At 44.3% G+C, this 23405-nt stretch overlaps 1 protein-coding gene across 1 annotated transcript in view; it reads left to right on the top strand.

Annotated features, from left to right (window-relative positions):
* Positions 1-23405, top strand: part of LOC122921034 (protein-glutamine gamma-glutamyltransferase 5-like) — an 84332-nt gene that overhangs the window by 47219 nt on the left and 13708 nt on the right. Inside the window, exons 9-10 of the mRNA XM_044270911.1 lie at positions 10155-10400; positions 12395-12709. Of these exons, the coding sequence (XP_044126846.1) occupies positions 10155-10400; positions 12395-12709 (561 nt within the window). The remainder of the gene's footprint in view (positions 1-10154; positions 10401-12394; positions 12710-23405) is intronic.

The following is a 23405-nucleotide window of genomic DNA, read 5'->3' as shown; positions in this document are numbered from 1 at the left end:
AGAATGGCCTGCTGACGTTTACCCCGGGCTGTGCTGAAGTTGGTGGTGAAGGTGTGTGGCTGACTGGATGAGCAGGTGGAAGAAGAGGAGGAGGAAGCCGAGAAGGAGGAGGTGGCAACAGGAGGCAAAGAATGTTGCCCTGCGATCCTTGGCGGCGGAAGGACGTGCGCCAAACAGCTCTCCGCCTGGGGCCCAGCTGCCACTACATTTACCCAGTGTGCAGTTAGGGAGATATAGCGTCCCTGGCCGTGCTTACTGGTCCACGTATCTGTGGTTAGGTGGACCTTGCCACAGATGGCGTTGCGCAGTGCACACTTGATTTTATCGGATACTTGGTTGTGCAGGGAAGGCACGGCTCTCTTGGAGAAGTAGTGCCGGCTGGGAACAACATACTGTGGGACAGCAAGCGACATGAGCTGTTTGAAGCTGTCTGTGTCCACCAGCCTAAATGACAGCATTTCATAGGCCAGTAGTTTAGAAATGCTGGCATTCAGGGCCAGGGATCGAGGGTGGCTAGGTGGGAATTTACGCTTTCTATCAAATGTTTGTGAGATGGAGAGCTGAACGCTGGCGTGTGACATGGTTGAGACGCTTGGTGACGGAGGTGGTGGTGGTGGTGTTGGTGGTACATCCCCTGTTTGCTGGGCGGCAGGTGCCAACGTTCCTCCAGAGGCGGAGGAAGAGGCCGAGGCGGCAGCAGCAGAATAGGCCGAGGCGGCAGCAGCAGAAGAGGTAGCAGGGGGAGCCTGAGTGACTTCCTTGGTTTTAAGGTGTTTACTCCACTGCAGTTCATGCTTTGCATGCAGGTGCCTGGTCATGCAGGTTGTGCTCAGGTTCAGAACGTTAATGCCTCGCTTCAGGCTCTGATGGCACAGCGTGCAAACCACTCGGGTCTTGTCGTCAGCACATTGTTTGAAGAAGTGCCATGCCAGGGAACTCCTTGAAGCTGCCTTTGGGGTGCTCGGTCCCAGATGGCGGCGGTCAGTAGCAGGCGGAGTCTCTTGGCGGCGGGTGTTCTGCTTTTGCCCACTGCTCCCTCTTTTGCTACGCTGTTGGCTCGGTCTCACCACTGCCTCTTCCTCCGAACTGTGAAAGTCAGTGGCACGACCTTCATTCCATGTGGGGTCTAGGACCTCATCGTCCCCTGCATCGTCTTCCACCCAGTCTTGATCCCTGACCTCCTGTTCAGTCTGCACACTGCAGAAAGACGCAGCAGTTGGCACCTGTGTTTCGTCATCATCAGAGACATGCTGAGGTGGTATTCCCATGTCCTCATCATCAGGAAACATAAGTGGTTGTGCGTCAGTGCATTCTATGTCTTTCACCGCTGGGGAAGGGCTAGGTGGATGCCCTTGGGAAACCCTGCCAGCGGAGTCTTCAAACAGCATAAGAGACTGCTGCATAACTTGAGGCTGAGACAGTTTCCCTGGTATGCATGGGGGTGATGTGACAGACTGATGGGGTTGGTTTTCAGGCGCCATCTGTGCGCTTTCTGCAGAAGACTGGGTGGGAGATAATGTGAACGTGCTGGATCCACTGTCGGCCACCCAATTGACTAATGCCTGTACCTGCTCAGGCCTTACCATCCTTAGAACGGCATTGGGCCCCACCATATATCGCTGTAAATTCTGGCGGCTACTGGGACCTGAGGTAGTTGGTACACTAGGACGTGTGGATGTGGCAGAACGGCCACGTCCTCTCCCAGCACCAGAGGGTCCACTAACACCACCACGACCATGTCCACGTCCGCGTCCCTTACTAGATGTTTTTCTCATTGTTATGGTTCACCACAACAACAAATATATTATTTGGCCCAATGTATTGTATTCAAATTCAGCGGGATATAAATTTGAGGCCTAGTATTTAGGCGCTGGGTGACCGGTATGGATTTAGTGACAGAATTAGACTTGGAAATGCACAGAAGCGTGTGTGTGAAGTTATTCTGAATGACCCTATGTGCACCTTGAATATTATATACCCTTTTAGGGATAGATTTCAAATAGCTCTGATATAGCAGAAACCACTAAATTATGAAATTGCTAAATTGGGAATTGTATTTCAACCCAGAACAAGAAATGTGCTTGAACGGACACTAAATAACTCGCCCAGCTACAGCACTAGGGACAGATTTAGCTGGATATAAATTTGAGGCCTAGTATTTAGGCGCTGGGTGACCGGTATGGATTTAGTGACAGAATTAGACTTGGAAATGCACAGAAGCGTGTGTGTGAAGTTATTCTGAATGACCCTATGTGCACCTTGAATATTATATACCCTTTTAGGGATAGATTTCAAATAGCTCTGATATAGCAGAAACCACTAAATTATGAAATTGCTAAATTGGGAATTGTATTTCAACCCAGAACAAAAAATGTGCTTTGACGGACACTAAATAACTTTCCCAGCCACAACAGGACAGCGTTAACGAGAGATTTAGCAGGATATAAATTTGAGGCCTAGTATTTAGGCGCTGGGTGACAGGTATGGGTTTAGTGACAGAATTAGACTTGGAAATACACAGTAGCGGGTGTGTGTGAAGTTATTCTGAATGACCCAATGTGCACCTTGAATATTATATACCCTTTTAGGGATAGATTTCAAATAGCTCTGATATAGCAGAAACCACTAAATTATGAAATTGTTAAATTGGGAATTGTATTTAAACCCAGAACAAAAAATGTGCTTTGACGGACACTAAATAACTTTCCCAGCCACAACAGGACAGCGTTAACGAGAGATTTAGCAGGATATAAATTTGAGGCCTAGTATTTAGGCGCTGGGTGACAGGTATGGGTTTAGTGACAGAATTAGACTTAGAAATACACAGTAGCGGGTGTGTGTGAAGTTATTCTGAATGACCCAATGTGCACCTTGAATATTATATACCCTTTTAGGGATAGATTTCAAATAGCTCTGATATAGCAGAAACCACTAAATTATGAAATTGCTAAATTGGGAATTGTATTTCAACCCAGAACAAGAAATGTGCTTGAACGGACACTAAATAACTCGCCCAGCTACAGCACTAAGGACAGATTTAGCGGGATATAAATTTGAGACCTAGTATTTAGGCGCTGGGTGACAGGTATGGGTTTAGTGCCAGAATTAGACTTGGAAATACACAGTAGCGGGTGTGTGTGAAGTTATTCTGAATGACCCAATGTGCACCTTGAATATTATATACCCTTTTAGGGATAGATTTCAAATAGCTCTGATATAGCAGAAACCACTAAATTATGAAATTGCTAAATTGGGAATTGTATTTCAACCCAGAACAAGAAATGTGCTTGAACGGACACTAAATAACTCGCCCAGCTACAGCACTAGGGACAGATTTAGCTGGATATAAATTTGAGGTCTAGTATTTAGGCGCTGGGTGACCGGTATGGATTTAGTGACAGAATTAGACTTGGAAATGCACAGAAGCGTGTGTGTGAAGTTATTCTGAATGACCCTATGTGCACCTTGAATATTATATACCCTTTTAGGGATAGATTTCAAATAGCTCTGATATAGCAGAAACCACTAAATTATGAAATTGCTAAATTGGGAATTGTATTTCAACCCAGAACAAGAAATGTGCTTGAACGGACACTAAATAACTCGCCCAGCTACAGCACTAAGGACAGATTTAGCGGGATATAAATTTGAGGCCTAGTATTTAGGCGCTGGGTGACAGGTATGGGTTTAGTGCCAGAATTAGACTTGGAAATACACAGTAGCGGGTGTGTGTGAAGTTATTCTGAATGACCCAATGTGCACCTTGAATATTATATACCCTTTTAGGGATAGATTTCAAATAGCTCTGATATAGCAGAAACCACTAAATTATGAAATTGCTAAATTGGGAATTGTATTTCAACCCAGAACAAAAAATGTGCTTTGACGGACACTAAATAACTTTCCCAGCCACAACAGGACAGCGGTAACGAGAGATTTAGCGGGATATAAATTTGAGGCCTAGTATTTAGGCGCTGGGTGACAGGTATGGGTTTAGTGACAGAATTAGATTTGGAAATGCACAGTAGCGGGTGTGTGAAGTTATTCTGAATGACCCTATGTGCACCTTGAATATTATATACCCTTTTAGGGATAGATTTCAAATAGCTCTGATATAGCAGAAACCACTAAATTATGAAATTGCTAAATTGGGAATTGTATTTCAACCCAGAACAAGAAATGTGCTTGAACGGACACTAAATAACTTGCCCAGCTACAGCACTAGGGACAGATTTAGCTGGATATAAATTTGAGGCCTAGTATTTAGGCGCTGGGTGACCGGTATGGATTTAGTGACAGAATTAGACTTGGAAATGCACAGAAGCGTGTGTGTGAAGTTATTCTGAATGACCCTATGTGCACCTTGAATATTATATACCCTTTTAGGGATAGATTTCAAATAGCTCTGATATAGCAGAAACCACTAAATTATGAAATTGCTAAATTGGGAATTGTATTTCAACCCAGAACAAAAAATGTGCTTTGACGGACACTAAATAACTTTCCCAGCCACAACAGGACAGCGTTAACGAGAGATTTAGCAGGATATAAATTTGAGGCCTAGTATTTAGGCGCTGGGTGACAGGTATGGGTTTAGTGACAGAATTAGACTTGGAAATACACAGTAGCGGGTGTGTGTGAAGTTATTCTGAATGACCCAATGTGCACCTTGAATATTATATACCCTTTTAGGGATAGATTTCAAATAGCTCTGATATAGCAGAAACCACTAAATTATGAAATTGCTAAATTGGGAATTGTATTTCAACCCAGAACAAGAAATGTGCTTGAACGGACACTAAATAACTCGCCCAGCTACAGCACTAAGGACAGATTTAGCGGGATATAAATTTGAGGCCTAGTATTTAGGCGCTGGGTGACAGGTATGGGTTTAGTGCCAGAATTAGACTTGGAAATACACAGTAGCGGGTGTGTGTGAAGTTATTCTGAATGACCCAATGTGCACCTTGAATATTATATACCCTTTTAGGGATAGATTTCAAATAGCTCTGATATAGCAGAAACCACTAAATTATGAAATTGCTAAATTGGGAATTGTATTTCAACCCAGAACAAGAAATGTGCTTGAACGGACACTAAATAACTCGCCCAGCTACAGCACTAAGGACAGATTTAGCGGGATATAAATTTGAGGCCTAGTATTTAGGCGCTGGGTGACAGGTATGGGTTTAGTGCCAGAATTAGACTTGGAAATACACAGTAGCGGGTGTGTGTGAAGTTATTCTGAATGACCCAATGTGCACCTTGAATATTATATACCCTTTTAGGGATAGATTTCAAATAGCTCTGATATAGCAGAAACCACTAAATTATGAAATTGCTAAATTGGGAATTGTATTTCAACCCAGAACAAGAAATGTGCTTGAACGGACACTAAATAACTCGCCCAGCTACAGCACTAAGGACAGATTTAGCGGGATATAAATTTGAGGCCTAGTATTTAGGCGCTGGGTGACAGGTATGGGTTTAGTGCCAGAATTAGACTTGGAAATACACAGTAGCGGGTGTGTGTGAAGTTATTCTGAATGACCCAATGTGCACCTTGAATATTATATACCCTTTTAGGGATAGATTTCAAATAGCTCTGATATAGCAGAAACCACTAAATTATGAAATTGCTAAATTGGGAATTGTATTTCAACCCAGAACAAGAAATGTGCTTGAACGGACACTAAATAACTCGCCCAGCTACAGCACTAAGGACAGATTTAGCGGGATATAAATTTGAGGCCTAGTATTTAGGCGCTGGGTGACAGGTATGGGTTTAGTGCCAGAATTAGACTTGGAAATACACAGTAGCGGGTGTGTGTGAAGTTATTCTGAATGACCCAATGTGCACCTTGAATATTATATACCCTTTTAGGGATAGATTTCAAATAGCTCTGATATAGCAGAAACCACTAAATTATGAAATTGCTAAATTGGGAATTGTATTTCAACCCAGAACAAGAAATGTGCTTGAACGGACACTAAATAACTCGCCCAGCTACAGCACTAAGGACAGATTTAGCGGGATATAAATTTGAGGCCTAGTATTTAGGCGCTGGGTGACAGGTATGGGTTTAGTGCCAGAATTAGACTTGGAAATACACAGTAGCGGGTGTGTGTGAAGTTATTCTGAATGACCCAATGTGCACCTTGAATATTATATACCCTTTTAGGGATAGATTTCAAATAGCTCTGATATAGCAGAAACCACTAAATTATGAAATTGCTAAATTGGGAATTGTATTTCAACCCAGAACAAGAAATGTGCTTGAACGGACACTAAATAACTCGCCCAGCTACAGCACTAAGGACAGATTTAGCGGGATATAAATTTGAGGCCTAGTATTTAGGCGCTGGGTGACAGGTATGGGTTTAGTGCCAGAATTAGACTTGGAAATACACAGTAGCGGGTGTGTGTGAAGTTATTCTGAATGACCCAATGTGCACCTTGAATATTATATACCCTTTTAGGGATAGATTTCAAATAGCTCTGATATAGCAGAAACCACTAAATTATGAAATTGCTAAATTGGGAATTGTATTTCAACCCAGAACAAGAAATGTGCTTGAACGGACACTAAATAACTCGCCCAGCTACAGCACTAGGGACAGATTTAGCTGGATATAAATTTGAGGCCTAGTATTTAGGCGCTGGGTGACCGGTATGGATTTAGTGACAGAATTAGACTGGGATATGGCCAAAAAATAAACAGACTATTGCTGGTTAAATGCACTTGGTGTGACAGCTTCACCCTGATGTAGGCTTTAGCCAAAAAACAACCACACCATTGAGGGTTAAATGCACTTGGTGACAGGCGCAGCTTGCCCCTGATTTAGTATATGGCCAAAAAATGAACAGACTATTGCTGGTTAAATGCACTTGGTGTGACAGCTTCACCCTGATGTAGGCTTTAGCCAAAAAACAACCACACCATTGAGGGTTAAATGCACTTGGTGACAGGCGCAGCTTGCCCCTGATTTTGTATATGGCCAAAAAATGAACAGACTATTGCTGGTTAAATGCACTTGGTGTGACAGCTTCACCCTGATGTAGGCTTTAGCCAAAAAACAACCACACCATTGAGGGTTAAATGCACTTGGTCGCAGCTTGTGCTGGCGCACCACAAGACACAAAATGGCCGCCGATCACCCCAGAAAAATGTGACTGACAAACGGTCTGTGCAGCCTAAAAACAGTGAGCAATTGAGGATCAGCAGCTCAATGATCCACAGCTGCAGATCGATCAGTTAATCAAGTCCTTTGGAGGAGTTAATCTGCCTAATCTCGCCCTACTGTCGCAGCCGCAACCTCTCCCTACGCTAATCAGAGCAGAGTGACGGGCGGCGCTATGTGACTCCAGCTTAAATAGAGGCTGGGTCACATGGTGCTCTGGCCAATCACAGCCATGCCAATAGTAGGCATGGCTGTGATGGCCTCTTGGGGCAAGTAGTATGACGCTTGTTGATTGGCTGCTTTGCAGCCTTTCAAAAAGCGCCAAGAAAGCGTCACAAAAGCGCGAAGAAAGCGACGAACACCGAACCCGAACCCGGACTTTTACGAAAATGTCCGGGTTCGGGTCCGTGTCACGGACACCCCAAAATTCGGTACGAACCCGAACTATACAGTTCGAGTTCGCTCATCCCTACTTCTTACATAAATATAAATAAAATCTCCCACCAAAAACAGTGCCCTGTCCCTCAATATATGGTGTTACGGTACATTCCCCAATGTTCTATCCTATCATTGTACATGTTAATGCAATAAGGGATCACTAAACCAAATTATCACCATAATCAATCCAACAGGGATCTGAGTTGCCTCCTTGCTAGGAGCCTAGAGGCATGAAAAAAAGAAGAATACATAACTGGTACGAAGATAAGACATACAGACCAAGAGCTGGGGGGGGGGGGCAAAGTCCCCTAAAGGAAGCGCAGCGAACATACGTCAGGGTTTGTTTTGCCCCACCAGCTATTGGTCTGTATATCTTACTTATCTCCGTACCAGTTATGTATTGTACTTTTTTCAGGCTTCTAGACCCTGAAGCTTTGCTCATGCCCCCAGAAATCCAATAGAGGAAGTGGCTTGACAGCTTCATTCTCTCACTCCCTATTCTCCTGCAGCGATCTGCTGCCGACACTGGAGAAGGCAAGAACGGTAATAAACCGCTCCCGTCTTCTCCTCAGGGTCCCCGCTGTGTCTCACAGCCAGGACATGACCTGCTCCTGCTAGCTTTAATCTCAGAGCTGTACAGCCTGACCATTTATATACATGCTATCTACACAGGGTATGAGCAGATAGGACATACAAAGCCAGGGGGCAGTCGGGAAGGGGTTAATTTAAAAAAAGCTGTCTGGTTGTCCATACAGAAAAATATGACTTTCTTACAGAATTCTGTATTGAAGAACTTGTTAGGATGAGTGACCAGTCCCTCACCCAGTCTCTATGATAAGCTTTCCTTGATAAAATGCTAAAATCTACCTAATAATATCTCCAATTTTCTCCCTATAGTGAAATAGTTTATTGGCAGATGAGAACAGAATGGTGTCTGGCTCATTCTCAACAGAAGGACCTGGCTAAATACTGCCCCCTGATTGGATGATAATACTGTCAGGTCGTGAGATAATCAGGGCATGTTCCCCCCCCCCCCCCCCCCCCCCCCCCCGCCCATTCGCAGTGTCATGTGATCCTCCATCGTCTTCCTTACATTTTCTCTTCTCTGTTAACAGAAAACATAGTCAGAAAAAATCGCCCAAACTTTGATTTTGTTTAAAAAAAAATTTGTGTGCAATTCATAATAAATCTGATTACTTTAGAATTGTTTTGCTCATCTCTACTTACTGTTCACATTGTACGCTTTGACTTTTTCCCCCATAAGAAATGGTAACACAGCTGACTATTTAGCCATCATGGAGCTAACAGAATGGCATAAATCTGATGTAGTCACTAAAGTGGAATTGCCAGCAGTGTTATGCTGCCCATATCTTACAGGAGCACTAGATATGCGGATATGTTCCCCTTTACTTTGCTTGATTTTGGTTAATGACTTAAAGAGGACCTTTCACCACTCCTGACATGCATTCCCCATGTCATAACTATTCTGGAACATCTATTCTTATGTCTCTATGTTGTGCCATTCCATTATTATTTCTACTAGAAGTTATAAATGAACTGCTAGCAGTCTGCAGTAAGGGTACAGAGGGGTGGTTACCAGTTAGGGTGTGTACCTGCAGAGTCTGGAAATGGCAGCACTGATTGGATAGAGTCAGTCTGTGCAGGTACACCCCCACCCCCAACTTGTTACCACCCCTCTGTACCCTTACTACAGACTGCTAGCAATTCATTCATAACCGCTAGTAGAAATAATAAAGGAATGGCAGAACATAGAGCCATAAGAATAGATGCTCCAGAATTGTTATCGCATGTGGAATGCATGAAGCTATTAAAACAGGAATGTCAGGAGCAAAGGGGAGAAAGGACACATCAGAATGGTATGCTGCTAAGCAAGGTGATATATAGGTTTTCCACGGTGGGCATTTTAGAGTATGGGCTAGTAGATTATGAGCTTCCCCTACCCACAAGTATGATTGACAGCCTTTGTAAAGAATTTAAACTGTGTTTTATAATAAAATCTTTGCAGGCATTTGTATATCAGAATGATTTTTTTTTTTACTTTTATCATAAATTAATAATCATATATCTTAAATAAAGATCCACATCCATCCATCAGTCCATATGTACCAGGGAGAGGTAAAAATAAATCAAATGTATCACTAAGCCTAGTGACCTCCCCTCTGTCCTGTTAGATAGGGCAGCACAGAACCGATGACACATCCCATTTTTGAATGCTGCATGACAAAACAATATAACATTTAGTAAAATGATAATATAAATAACAATTAAAAAGTGAATAAATAAAGGAATAAATTAAATAATAAATGAAAATGAAAAGTAATAGACTAATAACCTATCATAAAGGGGAACAACAAGCTGTAATAATTTCATTTCAGAAAACAGGTATTTTATTAAATTACTTATCCAAATGATTCACTTTTCTTCTTATTTCCACAGTGGACTTCAAGCTTTCCATTGGCATTAAAATACATAGATATAGGACATTTCTATTGATATTTTCCTTGCAATTTCAGGAATATTTTGTTGTGGACCTGCTCCTGTAAAAGCGATTAAAGAGGGAGACATTCATCTAAACTATGATTGCCCTTTTATATTTGCGGAGGTCAATGCTGATTTAATAAAATGGGTTGTGATAAATGATAAGATGAAACCAGAAAGGGTTTACCAAGACAGTAAAAAAATTGGAAAGCTAATAAGCACCAAGCAAGTTGGAACTAGCGAGAGAATGGATATAACCAGCAATTACAAGTATATAGAAGGTACATTTTTAATGTTTGATGCATAGTGATGCCTTAGATAAACTTTTTCCAAAAGCATGAGTTCAGTGATCCATGCATTGTAGAATGATTGTGAATTTTGTTTGAAAAGGGAACAGATTTACCTAAAGGGTACAGCAGGCTTCTACCTATAGGCAGCCCTGAGGTAGGGGCACTTACTAAAGGGAGAATTTTCATATGAAGACACTTAACAATGTGGGGGGGATTTATCTAGACTGGTGTGCCAGTCTTGATATCCCTTGCACTGTCCAAGGATGCGCCTAATGTATGATGAGGTGCATGCTTCATCATGAATTAGGTGTATCCTCTGGCAGTCTTTGCTTCTAAACAGAAATCTATGAAGGCTCAGAGCTGCCATAGATTTGTGTCTTCATTTGCACCAGAAAACTGGTGTAAATAAACATACATTTTTCTGGGTGACTACCGATATCCCCTTCCCACCCTTGACAAACCCCCTTTCAGGAAAGTGGTGAGGGCTGTGTAAAAACTGAGAGATGTGTTATCTTTTTTTTTTAAGTCACAGTTGCAACATTTTAACACCACTTTTCAGGTGCAAGAGAGAGATAAATCTCCCCCATGTGTATTTCTATATTTCTTAGGCAATCATAGAGCTGTGGGAATAAGAGGAGCATACCCAGTAGAGACAGGGGCTAGATGTTCTAGATGCTGTGCAAAGTTCATTGTAAGGTTTTGAGTTATTTTGTAAAATTAGGAGTTTAAAGTGCTTAAAAACTTGTGCCTGGTAACAGGGCTGCAGTAAACTATTATTTTATAAATCGAGTATTCTATTTATTATTTTTTACGATTAATCGAGTAATCTAATAATACAAAATTAATTGACTGTTTTCCTTTATAAAAACTCATCAGACCCCCTGCCATCGGTCCCCAACACCCTTTGTTCCCCCCTGTGCGATCAGCCCAATTGCATCAGTTCCCCCCAGTGCCATCAGCTCCATTCCCCCAGGTGCCATCAGCTCCACTATCCCCCAGTGCCATCAGCTCCCCCCTGTGCCATCAGCTCCATTCCCCCAGTGCCATCAGCTGCCCCCCTAGTGCCATCAGCTGCCCCCAGTGCCACCAACTGCCACCCCAGTGCCATCAGCTGCCCCTCAGTGCCATCAGCTGTCACTCAGTGCCATCAGGTGCCCCCTCAATGCATCAGCTGCCCCCTCAGTGCATCAGCTGCCCCCCAGTGCCATCAGCTTGCCCCCCCAGTGCCATCAGCTTGCCCCCCCAGTGCCATCAGCTTGCCCCTCCAGTGTCATCAGCTTGCCCCTCCAGTGCCATCAGCTTGCCCCTCCAGTGCCATCAACTTGCCACCCCAGTGCCATCAGCTTGCCACCCCAGTGCCATCAGCTTGCCCCCCCCAGTGCCATCAGCTTGCCCCCCCAGTGCCATCAGCTTGCCCCCTCAGTGCCATCATCTGCCCCCTCAGTGCCATCATCTGCCCCCTCAGTGCCATCATCTGCCCCCCCAGTGCCACCAGCTTGCCCCCCCAGTGCCACCATATTCCCCTCCTAGCCATGTCCCCAGTGACAGAACTTATCTTTCCTTTAGGGGTGCCGCTCGACAGCTCCTTCATCTTCTTCTTTGCGCGCTGCACTGTCGTCCTGACGTCACACAGCGTCGGGTCATAGTGCGCGCTTACGTGCATTATGACCTGACGATGTGTCAGGAAGAAAGTGTAGCCTGGTGCGGGCCGGCGGGTGACCACGAAGCGGTACGTAATAGAAAGTGCTTCACTCCCGCTCCGTGGTCACATGACACAAACAAATCCTTGTTGCAAAAAAATTGCATCAAGTATTTTTTTGTGTCGTATTACTCAATTCAATCGAGTATTATAAACCAGAAACAAAGTGAATGAAGATTGTTGCTTTTTAAATGTTTTTTTTTCCTTTCAAATTTTTAAAAATAATTTTTGTAAAAGTACTTTGTATGCACCTATGTACTCCTACTTTTGCTTTATTTCGGATTAGGATCAGAAAACGAACGACTTGCGTTTAAAAAAGCCCTGGAAATGAGAAATAAGCCGCATACTGGAAACAGTGGACAACATGACCCACCAACTCTGGATCCTTCCCTGAGTAAAATTGGGATAAAAATGAGGCTGAAGTTGAAAGAGCCTCCTGTTTTTGGTCAAGATGTTCAGCTGATTGCATTGCTGACTAATCTGACCTCTTTGCACAAACAAATTCATGTTAATATCAATGTTCAGGCCATAGAGAATAATGGTGCACATATGAATGTGGTATGTCAAAAATCGGATTATATGGAGCTGAAACCTAATACAGGTAGGTAATGAATATTCTGTATCTAGATATATTTGACATCACAACTAGAGATGAGCGAATCAAAGTTGACGAAGTGAAATTAGATTCACACCGAATTCGAATTTCCTCACGCTTCGTGGTAACAAATTACATTTTTTCCTAAAATGGCTGCTGCATGTGTTAGGACATGGAGCAAGGAACTCTGGGAACGAGGGATCACCCACAATGCCATGCATGCTGCAAATTAGCAGTCAGCCCCTGTGATGTCACAGCCCTATAAATAGCCTCAGCCATCTAGGAATCAGCCATTTTCCAGTGTACGTAGTGCAGGGAGAGACGTCAGCAGGCGCTAGGGACAGTTGTAGGAAAGACTTGAAAACTTATATTTTGCTGTATAGAAGTTCAGGGAAAGGATAGGGAGGAATCATTCCACAGTATTTATGTAGAACAGGGTTCATTAGGGGAGTTTACAGCCTGGGTAATAGGAACAATCCGATTATACCTTGCTGCACTGACTGGGGATCCAAATTGCCATTATACAGCTCTGTAATTCCAGCAAACCGTTCTTGTTATTGGGGTGCAAGTGCTGTTTGATACAGCCATTAACAGGGTTTATTACAAGGAAATATTTATATGTCTTATTTGCCCTTGTGAGGTGCAGTTATGTTCTAAAGCATTTTTTGTCTTGTATTAGTGGGAAAAAAAGCTTATTAGCCGTTGTGTGGTGAAGTCACAAAATTACAGCCCTTTTTGTCGTGTATTAGTGGCAAAATAATATATATTATTTGCCATTCAGCAATGCAGTTATATGTTCTAAAGCCCTTTTTGGCGTGTATTAGTGGCACAAAAATATATATTATTTGCCGTTCAGCGGTGCAGTTATATGTTCTAAAGCCCTTTTTGGCGTGTATTAGTGGCACAAAAAAAAGTATTTGCCGTTGTGTGGTGAAGTGCGAAAATTTTTGGGGTGTTTTAATTTCCTTTTTATTTACTTGATCAGTAAATGTCAGACAGAGAAGTGACAGGCCCTGCACAGGGGAGGGGCAGAGGCCTAAATGTTTCTGGCACAGGCACAGGTCGCAGGAGAGTTAGGGAGCGTGGCAGCAGGAGTCGCAGGAGAGGCCCGAGCTCCTGGTGTTATCTAGCGGTTATGTCTTGACCAGCAACCAAGCGGTTCTTAAATGGTTGACTCGGTTATCCACTTCGTCCCAGGTGACATCAGACACTCCCAGCCAAGAGTTGGTGGGTTCGTCAGACACAACCCTTAGTTGGCATGGCCAGGAGCAGGCCCTGTGCCCTCACCTGTCCTCTACCTGCCTCTGTCCTTTTCTGTTCCCTCAGCCAGACAAGTATTATATGCTGAGGGCTCAGCTCCACTATACAGTGAGGACGAGCTACGAGAGGAAATCTAGCAGCTACTGGCCAGCCAAGATGTGGAGAAGACATTCCTCCGGTAGGCGGGCTAGTAGTAATGAGGAGAGTGGCGTGGGAGATGGTGTTGCAAGCGATCAGGCTCCTGGCCCAGAGACCATTGAGGAGGACATCAGTGATGTGCAGACATTACTCGATGATGATGATGTAGCTGATTGCACTTGGTAGCCGGGTGAATTAGGGCCTTCATTATCATTGGGAGAAGAGGGTGGCAGCTTGCCTGTGTGGCAGCGGCAGAGCCAGCTAGTCGCTAGCGTGGCCAGGAGTCAGCAGTGTGGCAGCAGTGGGAGGTCAGGAGCCAAACGTTCCCGGGGTATACCAACCGCTTCGTAGGAGCCTACCTGCCTGGAAAGTAGTGGTGCAGGGGTTCACAGAAGCAGCAGTGGTAGCAGTCAGTCAGTGCGTAGTGTTGGGGGTAAAATCACCTACTAGGTGGTGTGGCAGTTTTTTGTTAAGCCGCCGGAGGAGGTGTACATTTGTAGATCTGTGGGCAGAAGGTGAAGTGTGCCCAGGGTGCTAATGTTGGCACTACGGCCCTTCGTCAAAATATGCAGCGTCACCATAAAGTGGCCTGGGAGAACCGTAGCTCCGATGTAGTGGTCCAGCCTGCCGCAGCAACTGCTGAATCACCCAGTGGCACGCACCCGATTTCAGGCAGTCAAGGCTCCACCACCTCAGCCAAAGAAAGCTGTCTGCTCTTCCTATCTTCAGTTGGCCCTGATGCTCCTGCTCCTCCTCCTACTCCTGCTCAGTCACTCCGTCAGCAATCGATCACTGAAGGGATTGCCAAGAGACAACAGTATGCGTGCACTCATCCAACAGCGCAGAAGCTGAATGTGCTCCTTGCTAAGTTGCTGGTGCTGCAATCTCTCCCTTTTCAAGTGGTGGACTCTGCACCTTTCAGAGAACTGATGGCTTGTGCCGAGCCGAGGTGGAGAGTCATAAACTGTCATTTCTTTGCCAAAAAGGCAGTAGCAGCTCTGCACATGTACAGTACAGACCAAAAGTTTGGACACACCTTCTCATTCAAAGAGTTTTCTTTATTTTCATGACTATGAAAATTGTAGATTCACACTGAAGGCATCAAAACTACGAATTAACACATGTGGTATTATATACATAACAAAAAAGTGTGAAACAACTGAAAATATGTCATATTCTAGGTTCTTCAAAGTAGCCACCTTTTTGCTTTGATTACTGCTTTGCCTTTGCACACTCTTGGTATTCTCTTGATGAGCTTCAAGAGGTAGTCACCTGAAATGGTTTTCACTTCACAGGTGTGCCCTGTCAAGTTTAATAAGTGGGATTTCTTGCCTTATAAATGGGGTTGGGACCATCAGTTGCGTTGTGGAGAAGTCAGGTGGATACACAGCTGATAGTCCTACTGAATAGACTGTTAGAATTTGTATTATGGCAAGAAAAAAGCAGCTAAGTAAAGAAAAACGAGTGGACATCATTGCTTTAAGAAATGAAGGTCAGTCAGTCCGAAAAATTGGTAAAACTTTGAAAGTGTCCCCAAGTGCAGTCACAAAAACCATCAAGTGCTATAAAGAAACTGGCTCACATGCGGACCGCCCCAGGAAAGGAAGACCAAAAGTCACCTCTGCTGCGGAGGATAAGTTCATCCGAGTCACCAGCCTCAGAAATCGCAGGTTAACAGCAGCTCAGATTAGAGACCAGGTCAATGCCGAGTTCTAGCAGCAGACACATCTCTAGAACAACTGTTAAGAGGAGACTGTGTGAATCAGGCCTTCATGGTAGAATATCTGCTAGAAAACCACTGCTAAGGACAGGCAACAAGCAGAAGAGACTTGTTTGGGCTAAAGAACATAAAGAATGGACATTAGACCAGTGGAAATCTGTGCTTTGGTCTGATGAGTCTAAATTTGAGATCTTTGGATCCAACCACCGTGTCTTTGTGCAACTCAGAAAAGGTCAACGGATGGACCCTACATGCCTGGTTCCCACCATGAAGCATGGAGGAGGAAGTGTGATGGTGTGGGGGTGCTTTGCTGGTGACACTGTTGGGAATTTATTCAAAATTGAAGGCATACTGAACCAGCATGGCTACCACAGCATCTTGCAGCGGCATGCTATTCCATCTGGTTTGCGTTTAGTTGGACAATGACCCCAAACACACCTCCAGGCTATGTAAGGGCTATTTGACCATGAAGGAGAGTGAGGGGGTGCTGCGCCAGATGACCTTGCCTCCACAGTCACCGAACCTGAACCCAATCGAGATGGTTTGGGGTGAGCTGGACCGCAGAGTGAAGGAAAAAGGGCCTACAAGTGCTAAGCATCTCTGGGAACTCTTCAAGACTGTTGGAAGACCATTTCAGGTGACTACCTCTTGAAGCTCATCAAAAGAATGCCAAGAGTGTGCAAAGCAGTAATCAAAGCAAAAAGGTGGCTACTTTGAAGAACCAAGAATATGATATATTTTCAGTTGTTTCACACTTTTTTGTTATGTATATAATTCCACATGTGTTAATTCATAGTTTTGATGCCTTCAGTGTGAATCTACAATTTTCATAGTCATGAAAATAAAGAAAACTCTTTGAATGAGAAGGTGTGTCCAAACTTTTGGTCTGTACTGTATGTAGAACAGAAGGTGGGCCAATCCTTTAGCCTGTCGGTGTCTGCCAAAGTACACGGCAGTGCCGACGTGTGGAGCTATAACTACGGTCATGGACATTACATGTCCTTTAGAGCCCACTGGGTGAATGTGGTTCCTGCACAGCCACACCAGCAACTTGGCCAGGTGACACCGCTTCCGCCTCCACAATGTCACACTGTTGGTCCAGCGACAATGTCCGCCTCTGCCTCCTCATCCTCCAATGTTTCTTCAGTATTCACTGCAGTGACAATTCACAGGTGCCCTCCAGCATACCACATGTGCAGGGCACAGCGGAGTCATGCTGTTCTGCACCTTGCTGGCCTGGGCGAACAGAGTCACACAGAGAAGGAACTTCTCCGAGTCCTTCAGCAAGAAATTAAATCCTGGCTTTCTCTGCGACAACTGAAAATCAGAACCATGGTGACCAACAACGGGAAGAACATTGTTTTGGGGCTGAGTCAAGGAGGGCTGAGCCATGCGCCCTGCATGGCACACATGTTGAATCTGGTTGTCAAGCGGTTCCTGAAGTCTTCCACCCATCTGCAAGACATCCTAAAAATGGCCAGGAAAATTTGTATGCACTTCAGCCACTCGTACATCGCAAAGCACACCCTCCTTGAGCTTCAGCGGCAGAACGTCATCCCCCAACATAGGCTGATATTCAACGTTTCCACCAGTTGGAATTCCACCCTCCATATGTTGGACTGACTATACGAACAGAGAAAGGCCATCAACGATTTCCTGATGATCCAAGCGTACATGAGTACTCCTCTGTGTAACTTCGATGTCAGCCAGTGGCAGCTCATGCGTAACACCTGCCATTTGCTCAGGGCCTTTGCGGAGGCCAAGTTATTTGTAAGTCGCCAGGACTATGAGATGAACAATGTCATTCCACTGCTTCATGTCTTGTAACAGATGCTGGTAAATCTGGCTGGTTAGGGAACTGGAGACGTGGCGCCTAGATCTCACGGCCACATGAGCCCTGTGGGGGCTGAACTGGAGGAGGAGGAGTACATTGGAGCACAAGCAATGTGTAGCGAAATGGGTGGTTTTTATACACAGGTGACAGGAGAGGAGGAGCCGGAGCAGCCAGAGGAGCCACAGAGCGATGAAAAAGATGAGGCAGAGGACCCAGACAAACCATGGCAGTATGCAGTGGAGATGGAGGCAGGGAGTCCCTCCGAGTCACTTGCACAAATGGCCCAATGCATGCTCACTTGCTTGCGTAGTGACAGATGAATTGTCAGCATTCGGCAGAGGGATGACTTCTAGATCTCCATCTTGTTGGACCTTCGCTACCGGTCCAAAATGGGTGCCTTTTTTACACCCGCTGAGAGGGAGGGTAAACTTAACTACTATAGAGACATCCTATGTAGTCAGTTGGCCCCTGCCTATCTGCGCCATCGTCCGTCCTGTCGCAGGTTTGTCTGGGGGGGCCCTCTGCGCTCACATTCCTCTGCTATGGCTGCTGTGGCAGGGTGCGGGGGGATTGGAGCAGTTCCAGCTCCATTAGCAGCAACTTGAGTCTAGAGTCGCTGATGAGCAGCTTTCTTCACCCGCCTAGTGAAGATGAATGAGGTGTGGATCAGCCAGGATTTCCACCCACCAATGTCTTATGCATCAGACTAGATCATCCATGGTGCCACACCAACACTGACAAAAGAGACCAATTTCTTCTGGCTACCTGCCTCAGCTACTATTCTGATGCTGCCACCCGCCTAATGCCACACATCTGATGCCAAGTGCTCCTTCTTTCACCCACCATTTTCATCTGGTACTGGTATTGCCACCCACCTCCCCACTCTGTCAACGGGTCACTCTGTTGTCTCCTGATGATGCTGTCACCTCACCACTCAGGTCTCCTGATGCTGCTGCCGCCACCCCCACACTCCTGATGCTGCTGCCACATCCATACCGTCATTGTGTTACTCTGTGGCCTCCTGATGCTGCTGCTGCTACCGCCAAACTATCACCTTGCCACTCTGTGGTATCCTGCTGCTGCTGCCATATCCACACTATGTCACATTTCACTCTGTGGAATCCTGATGCTGCTGTTGCTGCCGCTGCCATCTCCACACTATGTCACCTTGCCACTTTGTGGTATCCTCCTGATGCTTCTGCTGCCGCCACCTTTCACACTGTCATTGTGCCACTCTGTGGCCTCCTGTGCTGCCACCTCCACACTGTCATTGTGCCACCCTGTGGCCTCCTCCTGATGCTGCTGCCACCCCCAGAATCTATCATTGGGCCACTATGTGGTCTCCTCATGCTGTTTCCACCTCACCACTATGTCATAGGGCCACTCTGTGGACTTCTCATGCTGTTCCCACCCTCCCCATTTCATGACTGGGCTACTATTTTGCCTTTCGCCTGGCTGACATCATCATTTATTTGACCCTTCTTCTGACCTGTCAGAAGGAAGGAAAAATTAGACGCACAACGGATCCTGTCTATGTAGCAGCTGTAAGGCCTGCATGACATGGTCCCTATTTTGCATCAGAATTGGCTTATGATTTGGTAGCCAAAAGCAGGAGTGGGTAAAAAACACAGAAGACATGCAAATATTCCACTCACGTGTCATCTCTGTTTTGGATCCACTCCTGTTTTTTTTACTTTAGCAATACTGATGGTTTACTGACCAAATGCTGACCGAGTGAAGACGGATGCTCCACAGACAGGATCCGTTTTTAGGGGGTATTGTTCTGACGGATCAGAGGAAGGGCAAAATAATCATTGACGTCAACACAAACTTACTGCCGACACCCACTCCACTCTGTTGGGCGGGGGGGGGGGTCTCTACTTGTATAAGCATTTAAGATAACAGATTCTGTAGAAATCTATGTGGAATCAGTGAATTTGTGTAAAAGGAGTGCGCTCTTTCACACCATAGTAGGATCTTTGACCTCGGTTCTTTATATCTGGCGCTAACATTGATCTGTAAGGCTGAGTTCACACTTGAGTTTTTTGGTCAGTTTTGGCCCTGTAACTGCCCAAATAAGTGAAGTGTGCAGTGATTCTAAGAGCAACGCCTGTCATCTACATGTCATACAGTATTGTTTCACCACCACAGCAGATTCCCTTTGCGTGTTACTGCAAGGCACAGTGTTCTACACCACTATAATGGCTCACTGCAGCCAGGAAATAGCCATTTTTTTATGCGATTCACTACAAATAAATTCTGATTGAACCAAATTTTTTCAGAAAATTTGGCGAATCGGCCGAATCGAATTTTTGAAAAATTTGCTCAACTTAATTTACATCAAAATAATCGATTTAAGATGTGGTGTGTAGACACTGTTCTCAGTACACTTGTTATTATTAGTACTATTATATGGCTTACACGTAATTACAATCCAAGGCCAGCAAGTAAAAAAGGACCTGTCACATGCACCACCATGTATAAACAATTCTGGAGCATCTATTCTTATGACTCTGTGTTATGCCCTTCCTTTATTATTTCTACTAGAAGTTATGGATTAATTGCTAGCAGTCTGCAGTAAGGGTACAGATGGGAGGTAACCAGTTGGGGGGGTGTACCTGCACAGTCTCACTACTTCCAATCAGTGTTGCCGTTTTCTGGTACACACCCCCAACTGAGTAACAACCTTCTCTACCCTTACTGCAGACTGCTAGCAAATTATTCATAACTTCTAGTAGAAATAATAAAGGAATGGCACAACATAGAGCCATAAGAACAAATGCTCCAGAATTATTACATGTTGGATATCAGGAGTGATGAAAGGTCCTCTTTAAGTATTATCTTTAAAGGCTTCTACAAACGATATGGTTCCTTGGAAAACTACCTGTCTCCTTACAGAGGACCTGTCAAAGCTGATGACTGTGTCCTAGTAATCATTTGCATTCCCCATGTAATTCCCCACATATTCTTATTTTTCTATGTTGTATTATTTTTTGATTATTCCTAATTGAAGTTTATGAATGAATTGCTTACCGTCTATAATAAAGGTCCTTCTTGGTATTACCAGGTTGTGTGGGGTGCCCCTACACAGTCTGACACTATCCAATCGGTGCTACAAGCAGCATGGACACCCCCCAACTGGTAACACCCACATGGAGCTTTATTGCAGACTGCTGGCAATTTATCCATTAACAGGAATAATAAGATATAGCAAAACATAGTCATAAGAATAGATGCAACAAAATTGTTATTACTTGAGAAATGTAAGTAGTTACTAAAACAGACATATCTGAAGAGGTGACAGATCCCGGTAAAGCAGCTCAGGAATGGTATTGTTTCTTAGGTTACATATTGATAGATAATAGATATAATTGTTTCATTAATTTCTTATCTGCAAATCGTTTGTACAAACATAGATCATTCAAAAGAAGATACTAATGTCAAGGTCTTTACATAATATTAAACTTATAGAACGCTGTGCAATAGAGATGCAAAAAGAGGGGCATAATAAAACAACTTTAGCACTAAAAGATAAGTGAATAGATTTCTGTCATCAACAGAACATCTTCACCTTTGGGAGGGTGTCTCCACGGGTGGAAAAGTGCCCACCTGCAGCAAGACAGAGCATTTAGCCTGGCCCCAACAATTTCCTGCCCACGCTGCCTCTCCAATTAGCCAAGCAAGGGCAGAAGTTCTGTGTCAGCTTCAGGGCAGTGTCTGCCCTGGTGCCGCAACCTGCGAAGCCAAAACAGAACTGGGAGAATCAGGTCCTTCCAGTTCATTTCAGCAGATGAGCTGAGCATTTATATTTTTTTAATTTAACACCTTAAAGGCACTTTAACTTGTTTTTAACCACAGTTAGATGGGTGCACTCCTGTCTATATGGCCATTAAAAATGGGCCCATGAAAACAGCCAAAAGTAGGATATGTCCTATTTTTTAACGGCCGCTATTCACTGGATGTTAAAAAATCGCCCCTAGACTTTGGTTCTAAAAACATCTGTGTGACATACAGTCATTTTTCACTGTGTTGTGTGTTTACCATCATGTGCAGGGTCGGGTCTCCTGTGTGACTGGCCCTAGAATCGATCCCTAGAAAAATCAGGGAGAGGAACTAGTAATCCCTATAAGCCTAACTATAGAGCGACCACATCTGGAACTCGGCCCTAAAAATGGTCCTTCACCCTACTAGGCTCTTGAATTTCCCAGCATGCAATTTTTTTATCCAAATGTCTGAACTCTTCAAAGGACCTAATAGCTAGATATAGTATATACACAGCAGATGCTCTGCATACTGAAAGGTAGACTACAATCCTGCTTTGTACTGGTCCACTGAAAGATCATTAAAGGGAATCTCTCACCAGCGACCTCCCTATCAAACTACGATACTTTTTCTTAATATGTAAATTAGGCCTTCATGCAAAAAGGGCTTGGGTAAGACTATGGGTAATGCAGCAACCCCTGAGGAGCCAAAGAGGATGATGGGAGTAGTAGTGGTTCTGGCTGTCAGAGTCAATAGCAGGGGCTGTCTGTCACGACTACTCCCTAGAGCTGTGCAGTGAAAGGAGAAGGCAATCTTTTTTCCCTCAGGACACACCCTGAATCTGGGGCTCCGGTCTAATGGTAGCTGGGGTGCCCTTGAGGTTAGGTGTTTGGATGGGTGCAAGGCAGGGCGTGTAAAGTACAATGACCAACGTATAGTGCAGGAGTCAGAAAACCAAGCCAGTGGTAGAAGAATGAACATCTCTTTTTCCTCAAGTGCAAAATGGGAGTTGCAATAAGTCCAGTGGAATTCTGTCCCAGATAACGGTGTATAAATGAAGTCAAGGATGGGAGTTATGGCCTTCATTGTACACTATCTTGCTAAAGTCTCAGAACAATCTATGGTTGGCCATAGTACCTTGGCAATAATAGCTGCAATGTCCACTGTTACATTGTTTTGAAGGCACATCTGGCCATAAATTGTCCAAGTGTGATGGGTGTCTTAACAGTGTCCCTCACTTTATCAAAGCCTTAATTTCTGAACTGGCGATTACCTTGCTGACTCCTATGCTTAGCCATGCAGATTCTAAGTTCTCTTTGATATTCCACTCGTTCTCTTCTTCTCTTTCTGTAGATCTTGCAGTCTGTTAGTCACTGGGCCTAAGGAGAGGGAACATGAAGCAACTGTTTCTTCTCTCACTTTATTCAGTCTAGACTGTCCAACTGAGCTGGGGGGTATCCTGGATGACCAACCCAACCTTCTGCAAAGGGCTGAACCATGAGTATTAACCCTGGTTGTGCCATCCATACACAGTTATAGTGGTTGCAATAAATAACATAACATAACAAACCATTTGCAGATACATCCTGCTCAAGGGTACTGCAGTATGACTTCCCTTATCCTTTATCTGTCCCTTATCACTCTGCACAGGAATATCCTTAGCTATTCTGTATAACAATATTGCATAGCTATTAGGTCCTCTCAAGAGTCAAGCCAAGATCCCTTTTAGGTAATCATATAGTTTTTGTGGCAATTGGGGCCGTTTTTACATTTTGTGATAGTTTTACTGCTATAATAATAGTTACCTTTTATTACACCCATCTTTTTGATTCTCAGTTTACATCAGGTAGAGGGCTATCACAGTCTAGTCATATCTTATTTTAGTAATTGATTAAACATTAACCATGCCCATGACAACATACTGTGATGTTAATAGACACATAAGACTGTGCTATGAAGATGATACTATAACTTGTGTCCCTTTTGCA

Source organism: Bufo gargarizans, chromosome 10 (genome assembly GCF_014858855.1).
Source record: "Bufo gargarizans isolate SCDJY-AF-19 chromosome 10, ASM1485885v1, whole genome shotgun sequence".
Taxonomy (NCBI): domain Eukaryota; kingdom Metazoa; phylum Chordata; class Amphibia; order Anura; family Bufonidae; genus Bufo; species Bufo gargarizans.
This window is presented reverse-complemented; position numbering and strand designations above follow the sequence as displayed.